Source organism: Podarcis bocagei (assembly GCF_964188305.1).
Source record: "Podarcis bocagei genome assembly, chromosome: 3".
Classification (NCBI taxonomy): Eukaryota; Metazoa; Chordata; class Lepidosauria; order Squamata; family Lacertidae; genus Podarcis; species Podarcis bocagei.
Window position 1 is genome coordinate 15241898 of NC_138127.1, and position 22825 is coordinate 15264722.

General features: G+C 42.7%; 1 protein-coding gene across 1 annotated transcript in view; it reads right to left on the reverse strand.

The window, feature by feature from the left end:
• Window positions 1-22572, reverse strand: part of ROCK2 (Rho associated coiled-coil containing protein kinase 2) — an 81381-nt gene extending 58809 nt beyond the window's left edge. The window contains exon 1 of the mRNA XM_081189290.1: window positions 21441-22572. Within this exon, the coding sequence (XP_081045416.1) occupies window positions 21441-21584 (144 nt within the window). The 5' untranslated portion in view covers window positions 21585-22572. The remainder of the gene's footprint in view (window positions 1-21440) is intronic.
• Window positions 22573-22825: the final 253 nt, after the last annotated feature.

Here is a 22825-nt window from a genome sequence, read left to right on the forward strand (position 1 = left end):
CAGTGGTGCCCCGCAAAACGAATGCCTCGCAAGACGAAAAACCCGCTAGACGAAAGGGTTTTCCGTTTTTCGATGCGCTTCGCAAGACGAATTTCCCTATGGGCTTGCTTCACAAGACGAAAACGTCTTGCGAGTCTTGCGATTTTTTTCGCTTCCCCCCCTTTTTCTAAGCCGCTAAGCCGCTAATAGCCTTTTAGCCGCTAAGCCTTTAATAGCCGCTAAACCGCTAATAGCGCTAATCCGCTAATAGGGTTGCTTCGCAAGATGAAAAAACCGCTAGACGAAGAGACTCCTGGAACGGATTATTTTCGTCTTGCGAGGCACCACTGTATCAAAAAGTCCCTATAGATGAGCTGAATTGGAGTAATAAACTCTTTACACCCTACTTCTGACCATAGAGAAATTGCAGAATTCTGTATTAGGTGCAGCTGTCAATAAAAGGCAGTCCTGCCTGCAACCCAGTGTAGAAGCCTAGATGTGAAGCTGCCAACACATAGACAACAACTGAAAAGTCTGATATATGGTTGACTCAGGTCTCACAATGCAATTCATCATGTAACACACACAGTTAACATGAGGTGACTAAACGAAGCCTTCACATAAAAGGAGCAACATGGTTCTGAGTAGAAGTTACTGGGAACACGACATGGGAATAAAAAAGACAGAGGAACAGTAAAGTGACTATAAGCTCCTCTCTGGGGTCCCACACATTTGCTTGTTCTCTCTATTATGTCATACTTAAATTCTATTTAAATACATACTGCCATAAATATTGAACACATATGTTAACATTAATTTTTTAAAAATCCAATTTGTGATATTATTGTCTTCTGTTGTAGAGGGGGAAATCAGGGCTTGAAAAATTGAATTATTTCAGATGTAGGTCCCAAAAGTTTTGAGTAAATATATACGGTATATTGGCCTCATTTCAAAACATTTGAGGAGCATGGCTTTAGCCTTATAACGGTTGCTGAGGAATCTCCAACTAAACACACCCACATCTCAATCCTAAACGTGTTTATTTAAAGGTCACAGATTTAAGCGGGCAATTAGCAAGCAAAGGTTTTTAAGATTACTCCCTGCTTCTGTACTATAGATATAAACCCTGATGAATGTTTGGGGGGGTCAAGAGATGATGTAGTACAGCAGGCCATCTATACTAAAGATAAGTAATCCAGGAAATGACATATCCTCTGTCTAGGCCTCATAGATAAAAAAAAACACTTCAAACAGGAAGTATGTTATTATAGTGATTTCACTGTTCACTTCCGGTCTTCCCTTTTTGTCAAAGTTTGAAGTCAACCAAACTAAAAATAGCATTATCTAACAAAACACACCCAAGGCAAAAGCAAGTGCAGCACAATTATATGTACAAATGTGCATTCATAATAGTTTTATTTTTTTCAACAATTTCTGAACTAGAGTGTACTACTTCTTACTACAGTTGTACTTCTCTCTGGATTTGGAAGGGACATTTTCCAGGCTGATACATTAATGGAAGCCAGTTGCACCAATTTAATTGTCTTCACTATTGACATAACAAAACAGGTGGATGACCTAGCATAGCCATCAAGGCATCCTCAGCAAAAGTCCATCAAGTTACTCAGAAAGCTCAGCTAGAAGTCAGCCAGAAGTCTTGAACCGGCTTTCTGGCAAGCTCTCTCAGGATGTAAGTAAAGAATAATAAAATGGAAGCATTACTGATCTCTGGCATGTTGTGAATTTTACAAATATGCTATTAATTAGTAAGTTTATGAAAAATGTGAATTTTGGGTTAAATGGGATGTGACAAGAGATCTGAAATCTCAATCATTGTCAATTAAAAATGTTAATATCCAAATATTTCATTTAGAGAATAATCATTTCAGAACCTGATCTCTTAGAGACAGAAAAGCTAGAAGTTTTAAACCATATTTTAATATTTTTGTTTATAGCAAATTGAACTCTAGTTAAGTTCTTTTTTAAAAATCAGATTCTTATAAAAGAACTAAGTTACTAATGAAGACTCAAACTTTGCATGTAAGCAGAAATAGTTTCCAACTTTTCATTTTTCTTCATTTGTCACTTCCCACACAGTTCATCTGCTGCTTTTTTCTTCTCACAGTCAAGGAGCGTATCACAAAATCTTCTATTTCTGTTGTGGCACTGTAGTCACGAAGACTCAATTATCTAATGTAATATGTTCTGAGCAGATGCCAATATTCACTTATGGATTCTTCAGCTGGTTTTAGTTTTGAGTTAGCTTACAAGTCAGAAATTGAGGAAAGGAATAAATCCCAAAAGAAAACCACCACCAGTATCCTGAAGTTAAGAATTCGGTAAATTCAACAACATAGATAATAGAAATTCATTATGCTGTTTATGGAGAGTTTGGGCTCCCAGATATTTATTGTCTCAAGAGATAACACAAACATCACTCTACTCCCCCTACTGTCAAGGCACATCTCCACAAGCATGCATTTCCTGGTACTCTGGAGCTCTATCTTACTAGACAGTAAAGAAAGTCCTGTGTAGACCATGTTTGCACTCCCTCCTTCAATAAAGCAAGATGTACCAAGTGGTTAAGACCCTGGAATAAAGGGGAAATGTGAAACCAACCCAATATTGATTGTTTTCTGCCTACCGTTAGGCGAAGGAGTAGAGATGTTTGGGAGAAAATCCCATGTATACTCTGTATCATCATATCCTCTCTATAGGAGATGTGCTAAAGTGATTTTACACCCCTGCTTTTGAGCTGAACTGAATTCCCACAGGTTCATTCATTCCCTTTCATTTTCTGAGAACACATCTAAAAGCACTTTGTTAATTTTAGCTTCAAGGTTTCCCTCAACATTTGAAGCTTATTCCCATTCCTATCAGCAGGTCAATACCGGGAAAGGTACTTCTTTAAAAAACTAGAATTGCTGCTTCATAACTTGCTTCATAACTTGTAACCTTCATTACTATAAATAAGGAACACAAAATAAACATGAAGAAGACTGAATATGCTTTGAAGAGGTTATGTATTTATGAAACATTTGGAGAGGAATAGCAGAGCGCATGATACCTCTGAGAGGACTGCATCATTTTCCTCACACCTTACCAAGATGGGAAATGCAGTCCTACAATATCTGAGGACCCACAAGTTCCCCAGACCCGTATTGAATAGTGAGACAAGTTACTCACAGGCTTTCATAGTTGTTGGTGATGAACTACAAGAAGAGTTAGGAGCCAGAAAATGAGCTATATAATAGTACAGTAGACGCTAAAATATCTAATGCACACCCCTAAATAGAATAGAAAATGACAGTGCTGCCAACTTAAATACTATGACTAATCACCAATTTTATAAATGGCTTGACGTAGTCCTAATTTTAAAATATCAATTCAAGCAGGGACCCATAAGGCAGTCATTGGGAGGTAGGAGAAGAACAGGGATATTATTACAAAGTCCTTTTGCTTCAGGTAAGGAGACACTAAGGCAAAGGAAAAAGGTAATGGGCTGAAAAGCAGGAACTCAAGGAAGCAAATGGAGATAGAATATGACTGCTGGGAACTGTGGGCCAGGAATCCAATGGGATTTAGAGTTGGAGAGAGAGAGAAAAGGAGTCAGAGAAGTCCAACAATATCTCCACTATGCTTTTCTCACTCAGTTGTCACTTTATTTTAAGGAAAGTAAATAATTCAAGAAATGAAGGAACACAGAGAGAGCTTGTGTATGAGAACATGGCTACAGTTCATTTGAAAGGTTGTGGAAGCGGCATCATTGTATACTTTAAGCATTCTGGGCACGAGGATGAAGGCATCTGCATTGTCAGCCAGAAACATATCTATGCTTGCAGAATTAAAATAGAGTTTACTACTATATATAAAGTTAATGTACTCATCATTAGCTAAAAATATAAGAGCTGGTACCTTACAGCATACCTTGATGCTTAAGAGGTCACAGCATATATAGCTGCATTACTTCCAGCTAAGTACATATTCAATCCTGCATGTTTGACCTAACTGGAAATCCTTTCACTGGATACTTAAATAGGATTTCTAGAAATATTAATCTTTCTTTGAATTGACTCATGATCTGAAAATACAACCCACGCTGCTTTGTGTGCACATATCCATCTCTATCACAGTTGCTCATGGTTGAAGACTTTGATTCTGATGAAGCATAAAGGAGCAGAATATATTTAACACATACACCTCCCATATCTCCAGCTATCAAAATATATAAGGCAATTATAATATCTGAAGGAGTTCCACCAAATTTGCCAATAATAAGCAATGTACTTGTTATATATTCTTATAGAGTTATTTTGAAGAACAAACATTGCTATATTCTACCATATAAATGCTCCAATCAATTCTAAAGAACAAGTAATGCAGAGGTCCCCAAACTGGCGACCCTGGGTGCCATAGTACCCATGAAGGCTTCCAGTGGTGCCCCTGGGCAGGTGCCCCAGACTCTGAGTTTTCATGGATACCAGAAGACTGAAGTATCCTCAAGAGCAGGTGATGGGGTTGTGCAGGGGAGTGAAGGGAGATGAGAGAACTTCCCCATGGGGCAAGTAATTTTCTGTTGTGAAAGTCTGAATAGCAACACACAAGAACAGCACACAAATATGATGCTATCCTTCCACAAGATTGCTGTCCTATCTGGGTAGACAGCTGCTTGCCCCATCACTCTTTCAAAGTATGCAAGTCATGCATTCTGACCTCCTGGGGATTTGGTGGCAGAGAAAACACCACTGGTAAGGTAAACATTAAAAACCACCTAATGAAGAAAATCCAGGTCTGGACACAAGGCAACCTTATACAAAGAATGGGACATCAGACCTGAGGCTTTATGGAAGTGTATATAGAGAACTAAATGAGACAACACTTGACACACCCCTTGATACATGCACATATGCTCCATGTCTCTCTCTCTCTCTCTCTCTCTCTCTCTCTCTCTCTCTCTCTCTCTCTCTCCTTTTTAATTGTTTTGATTACAGATTTCCTCCATGTCTCTTCTTAAAGGAGTTTATAAACACCAACTTTCTGGCTAGAGTTCTACAACACGGGTCTTCAGTTGGTAGGTTAAGTTCAGGACCCATTACTGGACTGCTGTCTGACATAAGGCTGGTTGCAACAGCAACAGTAACATCATACAAACACGTACTAAAAGATTAAGAAGTAGATACTCAAAATGCATGCTTGAGCTAAAGGTGGGTTCTGGATTGTAAAAAGCTAAAGTTCTATAATATTCCTAGAGAAGGAAGACAAATGCAGAATGGATACCCGGGACTGGACAAGGACCCCAAAAAGGAGCCCTATGCTGAACATATTGCTGCTTATGGCAAAGCAATGGAGTTTACTTTTTAGCACTTTTCCTTATGAGCAAATAAGAAAAGAAGAGTGTGTATGCATGTGGTTACATGCTAATTTGAAGTTATTATTACAGCATCTTGGGAATCTATAAAATTAGATCCTGCGGTGTGTGAGAAGAAGTTTGCTCTTGCAATGGGTCTATTGTCCTCATAGCTAGATCAATTGGTAGAGCATGAAACTCTTAATCTCAGGGAAGTTGGTTCAAGCCCAACGTTGGGCAAAAGATTCCTTGATGAAGCCACTGGACTATGTGGGATGAAAAACAGAGAGCTGCAGTAAGAGGTGAAATCACAGAACCAAAGAAAAGCTATGCTGGATCTGACCAGCAAAGGTTGATTTAGTTCAGAATCCTCTTTTCTCCAGTGGCAAATCAGATGCCCTTTGCGAAACTCACTCTCCTGCTGTTATTCCCCAGCAACTGGAATTTAGGGAAATGCTGCCTCTGATAATAGAGGTAACATATAGCAATCACAATTACTAGCCATTGATAGCGTGGGGAAGGGTCACTTTGCAAAAAAATATATTCAAAAGCAAGCCTACTGGTATATACTTGCTCAGGAATGAACCGTTAGCATGCCAAGTAAAAACGTCTGATGCAAGAATCTCACGTACAGTGAGATCTTAACATTTTAAAAATTCAAACATGTAACCCTGCATGTGAATCTCTGGTGTTTTACAATGCTATCAAGAATAGCATGTGCCCTACTGAACATCTGCATCAGCTCTCAGAACCTAGTCTTCAAAAAAAAGTCTAGGGGAGGTCAACTGACATATTTACAAATAATCACTGAAAACTTTTCTGAACTGAAGGTCTTTTCCCTGGGAGGAGATAGCATGGTGATTATTGCTTTCATTAGTAAATGTTTTCTTTATTTTAGACATAGTAAGTGATATCACTGTTTTATTTATTTGTTAATGTATATCCCTCCTTTCTGTACATACTTAAAACTTGAGGCAGCGTATAAAACTAATACACAGTGCAAAAATTAAATACAAATTCCTAAAACATTCAGCAACGAACAGCGGAATTAAAAGCACATAATCGTCAACATAATGGAAGAGGGTGGAGCTCTAGCCTTGAGTGTGCTGAAGGCGGTAGTGATAGGAATATTAGGATTGCTCAATGTTTTATTTATTCAAAACATTTTACCACCCTTCATCCTGTTTAGTATTTCAGGGCAGTGTACAATCAATACTTTCACAGTGCAAATACAAAGACAGAATAGATAAAAATCTTTAACACAACTAAAATTACAAGCTAAAATGAAAAAGACCACTTTTGCCTAGTGCCAATACAGACTGCAATTTTGAAGTGAGGTGATCCACTTTAGGGAGGGCATTCCATAACCAAATTTCCATTGCAAAGAACCCCCCCCTTTTTTTGCCCTTTCTTATTCAGTATTACACCTCTGAAAAAAGAGACAACTGGATCATAAAGCCCCAGATTTATTTTCTTGGCTTTTAACTTGATGGATTTTAAACTTGTTGCAAAGAAAGGGGTGCTCTGGGCACATAGGTATGACAAGAGGAGATCCCTCAGGTATTTGGTTCCCAAGCCATTTAGAGCTTCAAAGTTAAATACCAGCAGCTTAACTTCCTTCTGGAAGTTATTTTAAAATTGGCAAGATATACATAAATCCAGCTATACCAGTTAAGATTCTGGTTGCTTCCAAATCACCTTCAGAAGCAGTCCCACATAAAGCGCACCAGAGCTTTAATCACTGTAGTCGAACTGTCCCTGTCCAGAAATGACCACAACTAGTAAATCAGCTGGTGCTTTGTGCCAACAAGGGCAGGTGGGCCTCTAGAAACAAAGCTGGATCTAAGACTATTCTACATGCCCACCTGCTTTTTCAGGGGAAGGAAGAGCAGCCACATCCAAAACAGACCAAATGCCAATTCCTCAGCCCAAAAATCACCTACCCACACCACTGTATTATTAGTATTCATTTTCAGTTAACTGCTAAATTCAAATGGCAGCAGTCAGGCTTGATATCATACTGCTTACCTCTGTGCAAAAATATGACCCCTGGAATGAATATTTTAAGAAGCGGCTTAAGATATTATTTTTAAAGTCTAGACAACACCTCCATCTATGGAGAGAACTTGAACTCAAGATCCATGTCTTAAGAGGCTTTAAAATTTACAAAAATATGGTGTGGAGGCACAGAGAGGGGGACTATGAGGGTTTATCTGTTAAACCAGCTTTGCAATTCATCTCACAAGAAAGGCTCTTTGCTCCGAATCTCTCTAGGACCAAAACAAATTAGGATCCACTCTGGAGTCTTTATAGCACATTCTTAAGATAAAATGTAGCATCTATCAGCAATGTGACAGCAGATGAACATTTTCAGAATCTTCAGAATAAATATTTTTCTGAATAAAGCTTTTAATATCCACTTTCAGAAATGGAATCATATATGGAGCGCCTTTAAAGAACTAAACTACCAACTGTTTTCAAAGTCAAGGCAACGATGAATTCCCCCACCTCCCCCCCCCAAAAAAAGTACTTTAGTGGGAATCAAGTATGAAGTTCTCTGCTTTTCAGTAATAGATGTAATGGAAAATATTTTTTGAATTAGACACTGAACAAAGTGAACTCATGCTCCAAATTCCAAAAAGGAAGTTTGTCATACCAACACTTTTGACACAAGTTAATAGTTTTGTTTTTTTTAAGAGGCAAACTAATCCTTTTCCATCTTGTTGTTTTTACAGTTACATTTGTGGTTGTGAAAATAAACTCTCTAAGCTTTCATGCTAAGTCTTCAAAAGCCAACATTCAAATCCTTCTCTGAATTCTGCCTCAGTGACTCCAATGGCTCTTTCTATCAAGGATATATGTTTATAACAGCATTTAAGCTTCCTTACAGCATATATACACAATAAACCCATACCTTTTTCTTGTTCTAGAGCTGCCTTCTCCAGCTTGGTGCCCTCCCCGATAATCACAACTCTCCTCCCCTAACCCCTTCAAATCTAGGAGTTACCCCAACCCCCTAGAGGAGAATTTGGAGACAGGGCATGGGGGGGATTCTGCTATGCTCCTGGAAGTTGTTCCATATGCACAGTTATTTAGTTGAATACAATATTTAACTTTTTAAAAAGCAACTCCTAAGAGATTTTATCTACACTGATATTAGTCTACCAACCTGAGATAAAATTCCTTGCAACAAATACAAATGAAAGGGGGGGGGGATTCTCTACAAAATATTCTACAGTGCTGAGCTGTGTAATTAGTTTGCACAAAAGTCCTTCATGGCATAGTATTGCATTTCCTGACTAGGCTCAAACTGAAAAGGGTTACATAAACACTGTATTGCTTTTCAACTGGCTTGCTGTCTGTGTCATCCACTCAGCAAAAATTTACATGCAACCCAGGAACCTCTTTAGCTACCTATTAACAGAACACGCAAAGCACTGTTGAAATCTCACAACACAAGAATTTGATCCCTGTCTTGCAGCCTGTGTATGTCAATAAAATGCTAGTCATTTCACTATGGGAATGCTGACAATATCAGTACTATCTCCTATTTCCAAGCCAAAGAATACTAACTGATGTTTTGTTGCCATTGCTAACTTAACAAAGCTGTAAGTTTGCTATTAAAATGAGCAGGCCCATTTTATCCAGCTTCTAAATTAAATAGTCAGGGAGGTCCAGCCATCAAGATGTGTGTCAAAAGCATTAAGTACCTCCATGAAAAGTGCTATGGGAAGTATCTTCAGGCACCGGATGTCAGAAGCAAGGACTGAACACAGGACCACAATTCCCCAGAACTGTTATACATTAAGACATTATCAATATTATCATGAAAGCAGATGTTAATACATCTACTATAGAAAAATGACTCCATTTACCTATAGTTTGTGTTCCATATAAACATCCCCCTTAATCACTGGCCAAAACTTCTGCCAAATACAGAAGTAAAGGGGGCAATGTCAAACTCATATACACTGTGAAGGAGACACACTGCAGGTGCAAAAGCAAGAGTGAGCAATAGCCAGAAGATTCCTTGCTTTTATGTAGCCCAGCCTACTGTGGAGACAGAACTAGAGGAAATGGAGTAGCTTAAAAAAGGAACTAAAATGTATCTCTGTATTTCCACAATGTTCATTCACAAAATAAAACAGTCTCTCTAAACGCAGTAAAGTTGTAAACTATTTTCTTTTAAACTCTGAACCTTGCAACATATTCACACTCCGTATTAAGTATGGCAAAACCTGGTGCTTTATGGGGGTGTCCATTACTATTCAATAACTGGTCCCAACTACCTAGGATAAATAGCCCTCTGAACCAGTCCTGCTTTCTGTTTATTTGAGCAAACATTTCTAACTCATAGTGCAAACTAACAAACTAATTAGACTTTGAGCCCATATTTCCCCCAAAATGCACACAGAAGAATGCAACTGCATAGAAGAACTCAACAGCATGATCATGGCAGCCAACCTGCCCACATACCTCCAGTTCACACAATGCTTCTCTAGGGTAACTGCATGCAGGGCTGGGGGAGGGGAGTCAAAAGAATGTCTGAGAATTGGCCTTTAGACAAGAACAAATGTATACCCCTAACTTGGAAACTCAGTTTATAGTACAAATTGCAACACATATTTGATACAGTTTTTAAATGAACTGCATATTTTAAATAGCCCAGAACTGAAAATTATTTTTGCTAAAACTGTCACATATTTTCAGTACACATCTCAAGTAATAATCCAGTATCACTAGAAGTGGTATTATTGTCTCATATAAATGTAGCATAATTTGCTGAGTTGCTTAAAAAGAATTCATACAGCATCACCATCACATATCAATAGTTGAGTTTACATAAATTAAGGGTTATTTTTTTTCCATGGGGAAACAGACTGCAAGAAGTTTATTTTTGTATTTTCCTGCCATAAGAATCAGGAACAAGCACAAGGGAGAGAGAAAGGGCGGGGAGTCACATCCTGATGCAAAATGAACAAATAAGGCTTTCTGGTCCTCTCAGACTTCCTCAGATCACAACTGGAAACAGTCCCATAGTTTGCACATAATCTTAAAGCCAATATCCTTTCCCACACAACACAGCCAGAGTTAACTGGAATAAACAGATGCTTAATTTATACATTTTTTATTGGGGAGGAATCAATACTCTGTATTTAACTTAAAAGAAACATCTAATTTACCTAATGCTAAGGACTGCATCACACAAGACATTTTGCAGTACTGTACATGTAAAACAGTCATTCCACATTGCTTGCACAGACAACTTTTACATGTGAATCTCCTAATCAGAGTTAACAGCAGTGATTTCTGCAATCATAGCAGCACTTTTTCAAACTATCACAACACTCATTGAAATTCTTGCCAGTTATATTCATGATTGATTTATAATAATAATAATAATAATAATTTATTATTTATACCCCGCCCATCTGGCTGGGCCTCCCCAGCCACTCTGGGCGGCTTCCATAAAAACCAAAAATACAATAAAATATCACACGTTAAAAACTTCCCTGAACAGGGCTGCCTTAAGATGTCTCCTGAATGTTAGGTAGTTGTTTATCGCTTTGACATCGGCTGGAAGGGCGTTCCACAGGGTGGGCGCCACTACCGAGAAGGCCCTCTGCCTGGTTCCCTGTAGCTTTGCTTCTCACAATGAGGGAACCGCCAGAAGGCCCTCGGCGCTGGACCTCAGCGTCCGGGCAGAATGATGGGGGTGGAGACGCTCCTTCAGGTATACTGGACCGAGGCCGTTTAGGGCTTTAAAGGTCAGCACCAACACTTTGAATTGTGCTCGGAAACGTACTGGGAGCCAATGCAGGTCTTTCAAGACCGGTGTTATATGGTCTCGGCGGCCGCTCCCAGTCACCAGTCTAGCTGCCGCATTCTGGATTAGTTGTAGTTTCCGAGTCACCTTCAAAGGTAGCCCCACGTAGAGTGCATTGCAGTAGTCCAAGTGGGAGATAACCAGAGCATGCACCACTCTGGCGAGACAGTCCGCAGGCAGATAGGGTCTCAGCCTACGTACCAGATGGAGCTAGTAAACAGCTGCCCTGGACACAGATTTGACCTGTGCCTCCATGGACAGCTGTGAGTCCAAAATGACTCCCAGGCTGCACACCTGGTCCTTCAGGGGCACAGTTACCCCATTCAGGACCAGGGAATCCTCCACACCTGCCCGCCTCCTGTCCCCCAAAAACAGTACTTCTGTCTTGTCAGGATTCAACCTCAATCTGTTAGCCACCATCCATCCTCCAACCGCCTCCAGACACTCACACAGGACCTCCACCGCCTTCACTGGTTCTGATTTAAAAGAGAGGTAGAGCTGGGTATCATCCGCATACTGATGAACACCCAGCCCAAACCTCCTGATGATCTCTCCCAGCGGCCGCATGTAAATGTTGAAAAGCATGGGGGAGAGGACAGAACCCTGAGGCACCCCACAAGTGAGAGCCCAGGGGTCTGAACACTCATCCCCCACCACCACTTTCTGAACACGGCCCAGGAGGAAGGAGCGGAACCACTGTATAACAGTGCCCCCAGCTCCCAGCCCCTCAAGACGGTCCAGAAGGATGCTATGGTCGATGGTATCAAACGCCGCTGAGAGATCCAGCAGAACTACGAAACAGCTCTCACCTTTGTCCCTAGCCCGCCGGAGATCATCAACCAGTGCGACCAAGGCAGTTTCAGTCCCATGATGAGGCCTGAATCCCGACTGGAAGGGATCCAAATAGTCCGCTTCTTCCAGGCGTGCCTGGAGTTGTTCGGCAACCGCTCGCTCAATCACCTTGCCCAGGAATGGAAGATTTGAGACTGGGCGATAGTTGGCCATCGTGGCCGCATCTAAAGATGGTTTTTTAAGAAGCGGTTTAATAACCGCCTCTTTCAGCGGGTCTGGGAAGGCTCCCTCACGGAGGGAAGCATTCACCACCCCACGAAGCCCATTGCCCAGTCCTTCCCGGCTAGCTTTTATAAGCCAAGATGGGCAAGGATCCAGGAGACAGGTGGTTGGTTTCACTCGTCCAAGCAGCCTGTCCACATCCTCGGAGGTAACAGATTGGAATTGATCCCACTCAACTTGACTAGACAGAACTCTAGCACTCTCCCGCCCCGGCCCTGCTCCCACGGTGGAGTCTACTTCTTCCCGAATCTGAGCGATTTTATCTGCAAAAAACTTTGCAAAATCATTGCAGGAGAACATGTGGCCCGTACTGGGCCCCGATGTTGAGGTGGTTCCGCTAAATTGTGAACCACCTGAAAAAGTCTCCTGCTGCTGTTTTCTGCAGATGCAATAGAGGCGGTGAAGAAATTCTTCTTCGCCGTCGCTATCGCCACTTGGTAGGCTCGACCTTTCATTGACAACAAAATGTATTCTTAAGGCAGTAGAGACCACTTGTGGGGTGAGAAAGAATATGAGAACTGATTTAACCAATACTGCTTGAAGTTGACAGTAAACTTTAAGACAAATATACAATAAACAATTTGACTAGGTAATTCAGTCAAGAACTGCAAAACTAAGGTGGACCAAGAGTTTCTGAATATGTGAGTTCTCAATTTGTATTCTGAGACAAGAGCTATTTGCTAAGTTGTGCAGCAACATCTTCCATTAAAATAAGGATAAATCCCTTCAAAAGTGGAATAGCTGTGAATAGCTGTGAATCATAGACTTCTCTCAACAACCTATGGCTTCTTTAGAAAAATTAACTTTTTGCAGTGTTTTTTTAAAAACATAAATAAAAGCATCCAAACACAATAAAACTGTAGCCACAATTAAACTGGTTAATGAAAAGTGAAAAATTGACAGGACACTTCAAAATTAAGGCCCTGCACATTAACACTTCCTACAGAAGGTGGCATTTGTGACATTTAACTATATATTAATTTTAATGTGTGAGCTGTCAAAGTGCCAGCGTTCAAGAAAGTGAGTAACCATGTTCCTTGTGAGTCCCTACAAGTATGGTGTGTTTTCAAGTGTACGGAACACTGGTGAGGGTATAGCTCAAACTTTATGTTTCATAATCACCCATAGTTCCCAGGAGAAAAGAAGCAGCATGAGCTATTTAAATAACCACATCAAGATGATACAAGAACAAACTGTCAGCACCTCTCTGCTTTCACAGGAGAATATATGTTATTTTCATTCACCCATTGCACAAACAGCAGGAGAGAAAGAGTCAATAAATTACAAATCTTGTTGATATGTGAGCAAACCATACTATAACATTGCCTTAGTTAACTAAGTCAGTGTACTGGAAGAAGCAAAGATACCAGTTTCGAAGCAATGATTCTTCAACATCAACTCTGTTGGACTGTCATGTTGTTCAGATGACTGATTGTAATAGCAAGTATTCTATTCCCAACTTAAGAATGGAAAGTGAAATATTGATGAACAACAAAGGAAGATTAAAGGCTCTCTCAATGCAAATTTTAAAAAATGTAGTATAAACAACAACTGGGAAACACTGGCCTGTGAGTGCTCCAATTTGAGAACAGCCTTTACCAAAGGCATTCTGGACTTTGAAGAAGCACAAACTCGGCAAAAAGTAGAAACGAGCTAAGAGGAAGGCACATTTGGCAAACCCTCACCGTGATCAACTCTCACCCAGAAACCTATGTCCCCACTGTGGAAGGATGTGTGAATTCAGAATTGGCCTCACTTACAGACTCACCATTAAGACCATATACAAGGAAGACAATCTTATCCGGCTACAAGTGATCGCCAAAGTCAGTTAACAATTGACTGCAACAGTGCACCATCAAGTTAACCCTGTTTTAGAATCGGTGCCCAACAACACTTTCCCTTAAATCAAAACACGACCAAATAGTCTCTTACCTAGTACTTACAAAAAAGCACAACATTAAGAAAGCAATACTGGGCAAATTGGGTTTGGCAGAAGAGAACAGCAAGTGGCAGGGGTAGCTCAAGATCCTAACAGGTTGGCAGAGAGGAACACATTGAAGAGGGCAAAATAGCTGTCCCAAAAGCTGTTTAAAAATGTGATTTTACATCAAGGATTTATTTTGTGTGCATCTCCTGAAGGATGTAAGCTGTATTTTTGCACAGAGACAGAGAAATGTGAAGTGTAAATCAACCAGATAAACACAAAGGAACCACCTGCAAGCAGTCAATTATGCATTTTATATGTATGTTATCTGCTTGATTGCTTCACAACTTTTTGTGGGGGTTTTATTGGTTTGCACAGCGCAAGGATATTTATGGAAGCATTTGTTTGCATACTGCTTTTAATCACTAGAGAAGATGGTTCCTTAATAACACACTAACTACAAGGAGACAGGTGAATTAATAGAGGTTATTATCATACTGTATTCCTAGCTCAAGGCAAGATCATCTTCCTTTGGCAGCATAGAATGCAACTGAATCTCAACTTATCACAAGTTATATCTTCATCAGAATCTAGTGGAAAAGTTGTACTCCACACTACAGATAAGGAATCTTTCAACTCTTTCCCACAAAAAATAAACTTCCCTACATGTTGAAAACTAAGTATCAGAGAGAAATAACCAGCTACTGTAGTTTCTTCCAAATTTGCTACTTGTTTTCAGGGTGGTGGTGTGGCTGTTTTGTATGCAACTAAGTTTTACTCAAAACAGATCCAGTGAAATTAATAGATCTATGTTACATCATGTCTATTCATTTAAATGGGTGTACTCTGTGACTAACATTGGATACAACCCATAGGTGCTGTTGAATGAATGACAGCTCCACAATTTTTAAATTACAAGGCCAAAGACACTTTGAGACCAATTACAGCATTTGTCTGGATATGTGAGGGTTTAAATCTGAAGGCAGCCCTGTTTAGGGAAGCATTTAATGTTTAACAGACTATTGTATTTTTAATATTTTGTTGGAAGCCACCCAGAGTGGCTGGGGAAACCCAGCCAGATGGGTGGGGTATAAATTGTTGTTGTTGTTGTTAAATGTGTAGTGGAAATCTCACCTCAACTTCCCCAGGTGTGTAGGTTTCCTTTCAGAACTTTGTGTTTAGCATGAAGATCTGAAGGTTTCTATGGCATTCAGTTAACATGCTTAGAAAACATCCCATAATCAGAAGCCCAGATAAGACAAACATGTTAAGGTCTGAAGAGGAGCCTGTGCAACCAAGGATCCTTGGGCCTTGGGGTGGGAGAGCACTTTTTAAGCCTTTTCACCTCTTGATAAAAATCTGAATACAGCTTTGTACAAAACAAAATCTGGATGACAGAAATGCCTTTCATTCTGGCCCTATTTGGGCAATCTGCTCAGCTGCAAACCTACACACAACTAGGAAGAATGAGGGCAAGCCCACTTAAGGCCCTTGACTTATGGAGGTTAAAGGTATGATTTTGAAGCCTCCTTTACTCACAGAGGCTCCCTGTTTCAGACTCTTGCTCTACATGCATTGGAAGGAGACAGAGATGGCCTGGGGGAAGCAGAGCTTAACACACCCATCCATGCTTCCATGTAAATTTACACATGAGCAGAACACCCAAATAGCATGTAGACTACATGTAAATATAACAGCCAAGTAGGACTTCTGTTATAGTGACACACCTGATGCTAGATGTGTAGCTTCTGGGCAACAATACATTGAAAAGCCAGAATTCTCTAACTCAGTCTTTCTATATATAGTCACCAGCTCTCACCTCAGGGAGCAACCGTCTCCAAGCAAATATCCAAACGAGAAATGGTATTTGCCCAAGTTTCAGGAAGAGAACCATGTGTATTGCTTCCACCATGTTATGCTGTATTTACAACAGACACAAACTCTTAAAGTCGAATATGCGCCATTTCTCCATACAGCAGATTGCAACATGTGCAATCACCACATTGCAACTCCGTACAGTGGTACCTCGCAAGACGAATGCCTCGCAAGACAAAAAACTCGCTAGACGAAAGGGTTTTTTGTTTTTTGAGCTGCTTCGCAAGACGATTTTCCCTATGGGCTTGCTTCACAAGACGGAAACATCTTGCAAGTTTGTTTCCTTTTTCTTAACACCGTTAATACAGTTGCGACTTGACTTCGAGGAGCAACCCATAGAACGCGGTGTGGTAGCCTTTTTTGAGGTTTTTAAAGACTTTGGTGATTTTTGAAGCTTTTCCAAAACTTTCCCGACACCGTGCTTCGCAAGACGAAAAAAATTGCAAGACGACAAAACTCGCGGAACGAATTAATTTCGTCTTGCGAGGCACCACTGTATTTTGCACTGGAAGGCTGTACACAGAGCACTCTCTCCTGCGGCATTAAACAGCTAATAATCCTGTCGCGGAAAGTGGAAGCTACACTGGGGGACCTATGCCAACAACAGCCTCATCCACGACTGCTGCCTGTCCTGACTGAAGTTTGGATACTATGGAATTCTGAGCAGCACTGTGATTATCAGGACGACTTTGTAGCACAGACAGTATTTGGGTGGCCTGGGCAAGTCTTAGGTGGAACACCTGAGGATGGGAGAAGAGTAAGACATAGGGCCAATTAATTTACTACCACTCTTTGCCTCAGCTTCAGAGAAAAGCCACCTGGATGCACTTCACCTGTGATGTTCTCTTCTCAACCAGCAACATATCAGATTTCCATTTTTTCTATAGCCAGGATATGTAGTAGAAGGGGAAGAGTGAGCAGTCATCCTTCAACCTGTCTCCCATACAGCAGTATGAGAGATTCAGCCCCCAGAGTCCCTATTAGCAATAAACTCAGTGTTGCACTGAGTGTTGCTGTCTTTCTTGCCTGGCATTAAAGGATCGTGGCTAGTCAGTGGAGAGTGAGAAGAAGAGAAAAAATGCTTGTGCATTCTAGCTTTAAAAGCTCATAGTGAGAAGAAAATGAAGGTTTATCAGAGCAATGGATAGATATGGATCGCTTGCCTATGGATTATTAGACAAGCTTGTACACCAGTGGTTTTCAACCAGTGTGCCGTGTCATCCTGGGGTGCCTTGAATGGGCAGGGGTGCTGTGGGCAACACTGGCCTCTGTCCCTCTTTCCTTCTCTCCCTCCTCTGATGCCCTCTCATATTTCTGCCTCCCGAAGGCTTGTGTGGCTGTTTGTTGCAGCAGTCCTAGCTACAAGCTACCCAGGCGAATGGTGCCTCTGGGGCTGGCGAGGGAGGAGGCAGCTCTCACTGGGGTGGGGGGAGGCAGCTCAAGAGACCAGGGCAGTGGTGACCAGGGGAGAGGAGAGGAGGCTGAGGACACACTCCACTAGGGAGGGTGTTCAAAAAGGGGTGCGGGGCTGCCGGCTCTGCAGGCAAGGGGTGACATAGCTTGGCTTCTGAGGCTTAGAGCATGTATCCCCACAGGGGAGTCCCAGAAATAATGTAGTTGGTCAAGGGAGCCGTGGACTCAAAAAGGTTGAAAACCTCTGTTGTACACTATTGTCGCATTTGTTCTTAGCTAATCCTTAATCAAATCGATTCTATTCAGTGGCTTGTTTTGAAAATGTCTACTTGCCTTACTCTACGTCAGCTCAAGAGATTGTGACGGGACTATAGGCCCTTTACTCTCAAATCCATATGGATGAACCTTCAACAAAAGGTAAATGCACTTATTAGCTCCAATCCGCATACGAAAAAACTTTGTGTTACTAAACCTCACCTAATTTCTGTGGCACATGCTATGCAGATTTCCCACTCTATTGGCAACACCCTCAATTTCTTTAATGCATTCTTACTATTACCATCATTGGGATTAGCCCATGTTCTCCTTATATTTTATTTAACAAGCTACCTCTGCTCCGGCCATGAGAGGGAAAGGAAGAATTCCCACCTCTCAATGCAGCTGCATTCTATTCTCATAAGCACCAAGGGGCTTTCTGAACCCCAAACTAAGGCCTTGCATACCACTGATATTAAATGTAAATATTTGTAGATTCCCAAGTAATATAAAAATATGTCAGGAAGTTACCAATCACGATTTCTGTGAGTTTTGTTTGAGTGCCAAGTTTTATGAGCTGGGTCCTTCAATCTTCTCAACAGGAAGTACATGGAAGGCATATAGAAATTCACAGAGTGGACTTAGGCTTGCGCTCTTATTTCATAGACACCATGCTCTTGGGCATGTTACTCTCTCACCCTTGGCCTGTCTGCACAATAGGAGTAGGGATTCCTATTATCTTTCATAAAGAGATAACTTTTTTCTATTAAAAAAAATAATCAGATCCAGAATAGTATTTGTTGAGTATCAGTTTGGAAGTGCATTTCGCCATCTACCACAACAAATAATGCCTTTAGATCAAACCCTATCGTCAAGAGGAGGCATTGTGCAGCAGGTCAGACCTTGCATTAAATTCCCCTGGCACCAGGAGCATTTTGTGACTGGCACAGGTCTAACTGTGGCCCCGTGAAGATCTCCAAATGCCAGGTTGGTGACTGACATTTCCACCTGGCTAGCCCCTCCAGCTTTTTAAAGCAGGAAAGCAGAAGAGCTTATTTATTGCATTTATATCCCACCTTTTCCTCCAAGGAGTACATGATTAATCCCCCTCCTCAATTAACCCCTACAACAACCCTGTAAGGTAGGTTAAGAAGATGTGACTGACTCAAGGTCTCCCAGTGAGCTTCGTGACTGAGTGGGGATTTGAACCCTGATTTCCCAGGTCTTAGTCAGACACTTTACCATTACACTACACTGGCTTCCTAGAGTACTTCTGCTATGGGGTAGCTATATTAAATTAATATTAGAGAAGGATCTGAAATATTTTCCTTGAAGCTTGAATTTGTTTTCTTCTGGATTGTTTTCTTAGATGTTTTAATGTGTTGTAAACCGCTTTGAGTTTTTTCCTTTAAAATATAAGAGTATAGTAATGAAATCGATAACAATAATGGCGATAAACGTCACTGCAAAAAAGGTGCCTAGACTGCCCATGGCAACTAGAACAAGACTTCTTTCCCCTTATACTTAGCCAAAGTGCAATAAAAAACTTAGAAAGGTATGAACTTCGTTAGGATCAAGAGGGCGGTATACCGTAACATCTTGTGTGGCACTGGCTATAAAAATTCCTATAAAAGGGGGCTGCAACTCTTGTACAAGTCTTTGCTTTTCTTGAGTATTACAGTTTATATTGAGAATTAATACACCTTGAAAATGCAACCTCTCCACACAAATAGCACAGCTGGGAATTTATTCATTTGCTAAATACGTCAAAGTCTCGACCACAGATATCAACAAACAATGTCATACACAGAAAAAGGCTATACTGACAAATTACATATAATAAAAAGAAACACACAACCATCCTTTCTACTACTAGAGTTACTAGATGGAAACTGACACAGGTGCAGATGAAAAGCAGCTATGCATGTACAAACAAATGGCAATTTATAAATGTACATGTATGAAGAAAGTTTACTTGAAATGACTTACTTTGATTATGTAAGGTCCTACTCATATAACAATCCAACAGTTAACAACTGTAAAAGATTGAATTGCTGAGGAGGGAAGGAAGAGTCATCCCAAAATTAAGCATTTATTTGAAATTTATGTTATCTACTCTCATAACTGCTTCTGCTTATGTAGCCAGAAGGCTCACTAAATGAAGAGGAAAATAAGCACATGGAGACTGGATGCTGAGAAGCAGCATTCTTTGCTGAACACAAGCATAGCCTACTGAAACATTCTGCAATACTTTTCAAGTGTCATGAATACCATCAGTACACCCTGAAGTGGTCTGTAACAAGCATAGATCCCTACTGCCTCCGGCATAGACAGACACACACACAGTTTAGTCAGTTCCTGTACTTTGGCCAAGCAGGACTGAGTCATTTTTGCAAATGACTCCAGCTGCTTCTCCCTGCCCCCCCCCAAAAAAAAATGTCTGCAGAGAGAAACTCTTGGAACAGAAACAAAAATCCCATTCCTCTTTATCCAAGAGGAGGGATAAAGTATGTGATATCCCAAAAGCTATTTTCTTATATAGGGAACTTGCTTATTGTACCGCTCACACCACATGTTTAGAAACGAAAAAATCTCAGACCTATATTTCTTCCTTAATGGGCTTTCCAATGGAAAGGAAAGGGTTTTGTTTTTTGCAAAAACATAAGGCTAAAGAGAAATGCTTATGCTTATGTTTATGTAGCTAATGAAGTTAATAGCTCCTACTAAACAACCTTCCCAAAATAGATATTCCCAAAGTACGTCCATAATTTTTTGAGTACTCTGCACAGTGCTTGGAAGCAGAATGTCAACACTGGTTTCCCATTAACAAAGTTTATTGGAAAGCCAAAGACAAAGGGATCAAAGATGACACTGACATGAAACATGGACTAACATCTCAACACAGGCAGATTTACACCAAACTATTTGCAAACCATTGAATGAAACATCCAACATGAAAGTTTAGGATCAAAGTGAACCCCTGCATCCCTAACCAACACTGAGAAGCAAGCTCAGCTGCGACTTCACCCTCCAAATAAATACATTCAGGAATGATGTGAGAATCATTCCTAACCACACCAGACTGAGTAAACAAAAAGTTACTCTGCGACACATAAATGTTTCTCTCCCCACAACCCTTGCCTGCACCCTCAATGGCATGTTTCTTCTTTACTTCTCTCCCACCCATCCCCCTTCCCAGCTTTCTAAGAGGGGAAAGAGCTTTCATCAGGCCAAACTGAACGCGACTGCCAGCACCCTTCCCCGCCTTCACTCCTCCCTGAAGAAGAAAAGAATGTTCATTAGAACTGCACCGTCCATCCAATCAAGTATCTCAACCAAAAATCCCTCACTGCCGCTAAATTTTGGGGTGTGTGGAGAGGGGCGGGAGGAAGAGGACAGAGACAGCGATTATTAACCCTTGCTTTATCTAAACAGGACCCTTTCCCAGACCAGCCCGTAGCGAAAAAGCTGTGCCTCTTTACATCCTCTCTCCCCCACCCAACTCTTCCCTTCCAAAGCAAAAGTGGGATCCAGGCTCCCATATACCCAAGGCGCCAGCCTCTTTCTTCAGTCACTTAAAACGCGGGGGTCGAACTCAAGGCACCCCCACCAAATAAAATCCTCTCCTTTCCCCCTCAAACAACAACAACCCAACCCACAAGTTTCTCTCCCATCCCTGCCCTTCCCTCCAATATGAAGCTACCCCTCCAAAACCTCGCATCTCTTTCTCCCGCCGGCGAACTCACCAACAAACTTTCCACATTGACTGGAGACCTGGGGTCCCGGATCATGGACTCCAGCTTCCTCTGGCGCCCCGAGATCCCTCCTCCGGATTCGGGCGGCGGCGGCGGCGAAGCGGACATTTTCACCGCTTGCTGCTGGTGGTTCATTCTCCCGCTCCCCGAGGGTCCCTCGTTGCCGCCGCCTTCTTTCTCCTCTCCCTCCCCGGGCGCCTAGGGAAGCCCGGCGACGGCTGTCCGGCAGCAGCAGCAGCAGCAAGCGAGGAGCGCCTTCCGCCGCCAGCGCCGCCGGTAGGTATCTGCTTCGGGGCCTAAGGAGCGGCCCAAGGGGACCCGGCGGGGCCGCTCAGTCCCGGCCCGCTCCGGCCAGGCCTGCCTGCCTCAGGAGCAGCAGAGAGCGGGGCGCCCGCGGCCACCCTCACCCTCCTCCTCCACCAGCACCGCCGCCGCCTCCTCGTCGTCCCCCGATTGGGGCGGGCGCTGCCGCCGCTGCTCCACCCGCCCGCTTGGCGTCCCCCGCCGCCACCTCCGCTTCCCAGGCATGAACGGCCCGCAGAGGGGGGAAGGTGGGCGGCGGAGGGGAGGGGAGGGCCGGTTCCCGCGGGAAACTGCCGCCGCCTCCCTCGCCCCCCGACTAGGCGGGAAAACCAGTCACGGCCGGGCCCCCCACGACGCCTCGGCCATTTTGCACCAGGTCAATACCCGACGGGGAGAAGGCGAGAGGAGGGAGGGTAGGAGGGAAAGAGGGAAGCCAGCAGCGGAGGAGCCCGGCTTCCTCCCCCCTCCTCCTCCGTTGGAGGGAGGGAGGGCTAGGCCCGCCTCGCTGGGATCGGGCTCCTCTCTTTCTCTCCTCTTCTGTCACTCAAGGGGTCCCCCACACACTCCCTTTCCAAGTTCCTGCCCCTTCACTGGAGCCACCGCGCCACCATTTCCCTCCTTTCCCCGCTCCCGCCTCAGGGAACTTATTCCTATCGCTGCTCCGGCTATGGCCTCCTCGTTACCCACAAGCCTCCGCTCCTCGCCCGAGCCCCGCTCGCAGGCAGGCAGGCGAGCGAACGAGGGAGGCGAGGAAATGGCCAGGAGGGGTTCCCCACCCACCCTCCTCCCCCCTCGCCCTTCGCATAGCTGGGCAGCCAGTCACCGGCTCTAACTATGGACGTTTTACCTCAGGCGGGGAAATGGGGTGGGGGTGGGGGGGTCGGTTGGCGGCGAGGGAGGGAGGGGGCGGGAGAAATCTGAGGGGCTGCTGACGCGCATCTTGCCCCCGCCGCGCAAAGCGGGCTGGGGATGCGCGCCCTGCTGAGGCGCAGGCATGGGTGGGGGGGGGGAGGAAGCAGCAAACGTGCCCTCAGGCGATCCGAAATAGCAGGGTGACTCCCTTGCCTGCCTGC